Source organism: Oryzias melastigma, linkage group LG5, assembly GCF_002922805.2.
Source record: "Oryzias melastigma strain HK-1 linkage group LG5, ASM292280v2, whole genome shotgun sequence".
Taxonomy (NCBI): Eukaryota; Metazoa; Chordata; class Actinopteri; order Beloniformes; family Adrianichthyidae; genus Oryzias; species Oryzias melastigma.
The window spans coordinates 6,647,414-6,653,607 of NC_050516.1; the positions used below are offsets into that span (position 1 = coordinate 6,647,414).

General features: G+C 48.1%; 1 protein-coding gene across 1 annotated transcript in view; it reads right to left on the bottom strand.

Moving 5' to 3' along the window:
• smg1 (SMG1 nonsense mediated mRNA decay associated PI3K related kinase) overlaps positions 1–6,194 on the bottom strand; it is a 100,054-nt gene that overhangs the window by 18,900 nt on the left and 74,960 nt on the right. The window contains exons 48-55 of the mRNA XM_024269146.2: positions 5,452–5,731; positions 4,553–4,825; positions 2,706–2,940; positions 2,425–2,630; positions 2,188–2,344; positions 1,823–2,012; positions 1,473–1,747; positions 1,186–1,395 (exon numbers count right to left, since the gene is read on the bottom strand). Coding sequence (XP_024124914.1) covers positions 1,186–1,395; positions 1,473–1,747; positions 1,823–2,012; positions 2,188–2,344; positions 2,425–2,630; positions 2,706–2,940; positions 4,553–4,825; positions 5,452–5,731 — 1,826 coding nt within the window. The remainder of the gene's footprint in view (positions 1–1,185; positions 1,396–1,472; positions 1,748–1,822; positions 2,013–2,187; positions 2,345–2,424; positions 2,631–2,705; positions 2,941–4,552; positions 4,826–5,451; positions 5,732–6,194) is intronic.

The window sequence follows — 6,194 nt, forward strand, 5'->3', positions numbered from 1 at the left end:
ACAGGTTTGCCAAATTTGGCCTCAAAAATGCCGTTTTATTTCAATATTTCTTGCTCAAAACACGGCAAAAGATTTGGAAATGGTAAATATAAGGCGAACTACAGTTAACACCGAAAATGACCTACAACCCCATTACTAACCCTTTAAGTCCTGAGACCAATAAGTATTACATTGTGCATGCAAGGGTTATGCCCAGATTAACAATGATCAGAGGACTCCAGGTATTCACCGAGGTTGCATCTGTGGTTGATCTGTGGGCATGTCCATGACACTGCAATTAGAGGGGTCCTTTCTAGTGATCTGGTTTCTCAGGTTGTTACAGTGCATTCACACTGGTAGGTTTGATGGGCATCAGGGTTTGGGAACTCTTGTTGGCAGACTTGAAAGCCCATTTGGAGGTTAAATGAATGAAGCCTAGTCTGTGCTGGGGAGACCTCTTTGTTTGGTCTGGTTTGCTTTCACACATGGCGCTCCTAAAATCAAATTGAAGACTGAAGCAAAGCAAATTGCCAAGGAAACTCCTGTTTCATCACATCTTAAACAAGACCTGCAGCTCCTCACTAAAAGCTCATTGTTCCATCATTTCTGCTCGTTCAGACTTATGGAATTAGGTTTTTTCTTCACTTCACTTTGGCTCAAGCTTCATGTTCCGTTCATTTGTTTGATCCACAGGTGAGCTCAGGTGACATTTCACATTTGGCAGACAAATCAAACTAGCCATTGCGGTTTGTGCTGTTGATCGTCAGTCAGCAGGGTGGAGAGATAGTTGGATGAAAGCTGGGAGGATTGACGGACGAGAGTGGAGGAAATCCGGTTTCTGACCCAGGAGGTGTAAGTGAAACAGATCACCTGGAGGGTCCTGATCGCAGAGCTCATAATGCTCCAGCAATCCATCAACCCAGACGGCTTTGCAGTTTACCAAAAGTGTACTAAAACATGTTGACAGACTTTTGAGTGCCATGTTCAACAGAAAACCCGATCCAGGTCTGCCAGCAGAACTAGAGTTCTTCCATCAGGTGTACTGATGACTTTTTTTCTTTACATGTGCGTTGTGGTCTGAAAAACACAATCCTGCTACAGCTCGGCATGCAACGGATTGATTTGGGAAGCAGCGTTCCTTTCAGAAAGGGTTAAGAACATGGCAACACTCCTCAAAGACATGAAGGTGGGGTTAGATGTGTAAACCTCAAACATGGCGAGGTGCAGCTGGCTCCTGTGCAGGCTGGCCTTGGCTGCCTCTAGGTTGGTGTCCATTCTCCTGAGAAGGTCCACTTTCTTCAGGGCAGTGTCGTAGGAGGAGGCCAGCACCGTGGCCCTGTTGAGCAGCAGCTGAGACACCCGGCCTGATGCCAGACTCTGCTCTACAGCCTTTTTACACAGCTCATCCAGAGACACCTTCAGAGACAGGCAGGTCAGCATCAGACTTCTGAACACTCTGTCCTCAGAAAAACAGGAGAATCCAAGCCACTCACCTTGCACTCTGCACCAAAGTCTTTGGCTTCTACCTGAGCGACCACATCCAGACCCAGAGCAGAGAGGGCGCTGCAGAGGGCCAGACCCAGAGCCTGACTGGGCAGTCCCAGGAGCATCTGCCCTACAAACTCTGCTGTGAAGGCCTTGATGGGGCGCGTCATCTGCTCCTCACTTATCACTGCAGCGCTCGGACCACTGGGCCGGCAGTACAGAGGCTTTCCCAGAGAAACGGGCCCGTTGGACGACAGCAGATCCTCAGCAGGAAGACCCGTTCCTGCAGAGATGAGCACAGCGGTCACAAAACCCACAGAGACCTGAGGCTGTGGATGCTGTGAGTGCTGCTCCTCACCAGACAGACTCTGGGCAAAGGAGGAACAAAGTCTGAAGAAGTCTCTGATGGTCTGCAGCCTCTTGATAAAGAACACATCCAGCATGAGCTGACACGGGCCCACACCTTCCAGGAAGTTCTGCTGCAGCGCACGAGCCTCCCGCAGAACATCCACCTTCCTCCAGGACGGAGGCACCTCCAGGGAGCTCAGCTGGAGAAGGGGGGTGGGGGAGCACAGGTCACTTAGCAACAGTAAAACATTTTCTTTAAGTCACAGCTCATGACCTGCATAAAGACCAATGAATCATGAGCCAATGATTCCTCCACATCACATGGTTCAGGTGACTTCTTCACTTGAAACTAAAAGACCTGCAGGACCAGCCCACCTTCTCTAAGAGCTGTCCAAAAGCCGTCTCCAGCTGTGTGAACATGCCGTCAAAGGCCACCAGCAGCATCTGCCCTGCAGTCATCTTAGGAGTGTCCTGGCCCGCTCCGTCCATGCTCCGGGGCTGTATCAACTCAGAGTACTGAGCCCGCAGCATCCTGAGCAGAACCACCACCTTCTGACTCACATGATTCAAGCCACCAGTAATCACGGATTACAGCTCTATAAAGCTCCAAACCTGATGATGTGGACACTGTGTCTGTCGCAATCCAGGCCTGATGCAGCCTGCAGGCTGTCACACAGTCCCTGCAGGCCCAGTCCGTCTGAGATCTGCTCCACCAGCTGCTCCAGCTCCAACAACATGCTCTCCAGGGTGGGCTCTCCTTTGATCATGCAGTGCAGAGCCTCTGGAAAAATTATCTGCTGGAAATTGGTGTTAAGTTCCTGCAAGAAACAAAACAAGTGCAGAGGTAGTGCATGGAAAACCATGGGAACCTGCAGTTGTGTGTTTGCAGTCACCTGCAGGCAGGTGTACACGGCGCTGGCCAGGTAAATGGTTTGGGCGGTGGCTGAGGGTGCTGGGAGCTCCAGGTCATGAGGCAACAGCAGGCAGCGCTGCAGCAGCATGGCCAGAGTGCTGACATTTCCCAGCATGCTGCACAGCTCCTCTAGAAACCAAGCCCCGTCCCGGGATGTCAGGTCGACCAGCTGGTCTCCGGCGCTGGCTGCAGCGCCCTCCATCACCAGGTTACGCCTGCAACACCGCCGTTAGACAGCTCAGAGTTTAGTCATCATTCCCCATGTTCCTCCGATTCCAATCCAGGTAATGTGGCACACAAGTCCAGAACTGTGGCTGCCTCTGCTGACGGCTCAATTCAAACAGAACAACCCACCGTCCAATGATTTCAACGTCTGGCTAACATTTCAGCATCCAACCGGCATCCACTTTCATCTATTTAATGTTTTATCATTGTTCTGGTTTTAAAAACAACAGCCACACCTGCTTCTGTTTGGAAGGAGGCAGAAATAACAGGAGGAGCGGGGGTTACACCTGATCCTGATCCTCTATTCAGCTACTGATGTCCTGATCTAGTTCAATCCTATCACATAAGGGAGGGAGTTTTATGGCGGTTGCGTCATTTTTTCCCTTTAATTATACATCACACCTTAAAAGTCAGATGTAGCTGAAGATAGGGTCCGGTTGTTGGCCTCCACTTTGACATTAAAGGAAAATCTTCATCACAAAGTTCAAACATTTAATGGGGAATGAAGATGCAATCAAATAAAGCTGCTGATTCGTGGAAACTTGGAAGAGGAAGATTTTAGAATGTCCTACAGAAACTTTAGCACAGAAAAGGTTCCTTTGGGTTGAAAAAAATACCGATGAATGAGGATTTATGTAAGAAGAAAACCTGACCAATCTGTTTGTCCTGAAAGATGACTGGAGTCTGGATTGATGTTACAAAGGCATTCTATGGGGGGGGTCATGAGTTTTATAAAATCAGAAACCACTTCTACAAATCAACAACTTTGTTTGATTGAATCTTCATCTTCAAAAATAAGTGTTGATATTTTTATTCTTTTTAAACTAGATTTCTTTTACTAGTATTTTATTTTGAAAATAGATTTTAAGAAAACGAAAACTTAAAAATGCCAAATTCGACCGGATTCAGACCAGTCTGCAAATATCATTAAGTTGCAGCAGTCTGAAAAAGACTGCGGAGCAGTGCCTGAGCAGCCGTCTCACTGCGTCTGTCTGGCGGCCGCACAGAGAGCGCCGGTCTTAGTGAAAAGAAACAAATCCCACATCTTTGATCCTTTACTGCCTTTGTAGGTCTTAGTTCGCATCAACACAAACCAATAGACATTTGCTGTCAGGTTAAAACTATTATTATTTGTGCAGTAAACTGAATCTGTGGAGAACAAACCGTCTTTGTGCACCTCCTGCTGACAGCAGTGCCATATGCTGCTGCGCTTTAGGACAATAACATGCTGCGACTCCTTCATGACATGGAGATCAGGCTTAACCTGTGATCATGTGACTGGATCGGGACATCCCTACTTTCAGCTGACAAGAATTTTATAGTTTCATTGGTTATAAAAAGTGACTCAACAACTGAAGGTAATTTTCTCTTTTTGCTTTGATGAATGAAAAACATATTCATCACATGACACTAGAGCAGGTTTAGGTTGTGAGCCTTGCTTATGGGCACAGTAATGACAATTTACACCTGAAAAAGACACACCTGTCCATGAATTTGGGATTGGTTGACAGTTGGAGAAAAACCACAAATTGATTGCTGCTACATAACCTAATGTTCAACCCGGACAGGTAAATCAGAGGGAGGTTTGTGGGATAGTCAGACCTGGAAAGAGCACACAGAGCAGACGTGACGATGGCGGCGAGGCTCAATGAGCCCGGCTCCCCATTCTCGTGCAGGAAGCCCGTGATGCAGTGTTCAATCTCCTGCAACTGCTCCTCGCAGGCTGCCACGCTGGCGCCCTCCCCCTTCAGCCGCTCTGCCTGATGCAGCACGCGCTCGTTGGTCTCAGCCAGCTGGTGCTGTAGGGTTAGCTCCACACTGGACAGGAACTGGCAGGAGGAGACGGGAGGCTGCGGGGCAAACAGCGCTTCATACCTGTCAGACCAGGGAGGACAAAAGTGAACCTTCTGTGTGTTGATGAAGCCTTAGTTTGATCCCCTGACTCTTCCACCTCTTAACCGTGGAGATGTTGCTGGCAACACCTAAATAACATACAGTACTGGAAGTCTTCAGGTATGTTCAACCGAGCAGCCAGTGACCAACCTTTTTAAACGCATGTTCACGCGTAGCTATGCAAGTTTCTGTGCCCATCTTTAGCTCTAGTAGCATTGAACAAGCTAAAACAAGTCAAACTTTCACCAATCAGGAACTCTGATTTGGTGGAGATGTTTGGATTTGGTTTCTTTGGTAAACCCAGACACAGCAAAGACGCTGACAACATCTGCATTTGTTTTCCAATGAACCAAAACATTTCCATTTTGTACCTAAATTACAAGATTTGCACTGCTTCAACATTATGAAGCAAGCCTCTACCAATGGCAGACACGATCAAGGTAGAGCAGGAAAAAAACCCTTCCTACCTGTCCAGTGTGAACAGCATGGGCTAAATGCACATTCAAGAATGCTCACTGAGCACATATCTGACAGTGTGTCTTTAGGCTTTGGGCTGCGCTAAGTGATAGAATCAGCTGAATGATCCTAAAACACGACTCGCTCCTTACCTCCTATAGATGATCTGGCAGTGCTCGACTGTCATGTCTCTCAGCAGCTCCTCCAGCCAGCCCTTCCACTGGTGCACTCTGTGGCAGAGCAGCGTGCTGCGGGGGTACAGTAGAGCCACGGTGGCGTAGCTGTGCAGCTGCTCCAGACAGCCTCGCAGCGCCACGCGCCGCTGCTGAAGCAGGGAGCTCACCTCCGCCTCCAGGCTCTCACACTGGCTGATGAGGTGTGCCTGGCCAGCGTTTTGCAGAAAGGCTGTGGCAGGAACATAACTGGGAGGACCTGCAGGAGTGAAGCAGATGGCACAGCTCAAACCACTCACCCTTTCTCCATTACCCTCTAAAGCAGTGTTTTTCAACCAGTGTGCCGCGGCACACTAGTGTGCCGTGAGAGATGGTCTGGTGTGCCGTGGGAAATTACCCATTTTCACGTATCTAAAACATTTACCATCACTATCAGCTCTGTGTTCATCCAAACGGCACTGATTTAACACTGGATAGTTTGGAATATGCAAGATCCTAAAAGAAATATTTCTTTGATTCTATAAATGACTAATCAGAATGATATTACCATAATCCAGCCGCAAAACTAGCCTCAAACTCAGCTTTAGGAAAGTCCCTCCCCCTTCAGCTGTCTCTGCCATTCATTGTTGAAGGGTTGATCACATGTCATCAATCTGACCTATCAGAAGTTGTTAACGTCCTCACTTCCTTGTTCTGATTCGGCTCATAAAAATCTCTCAGTT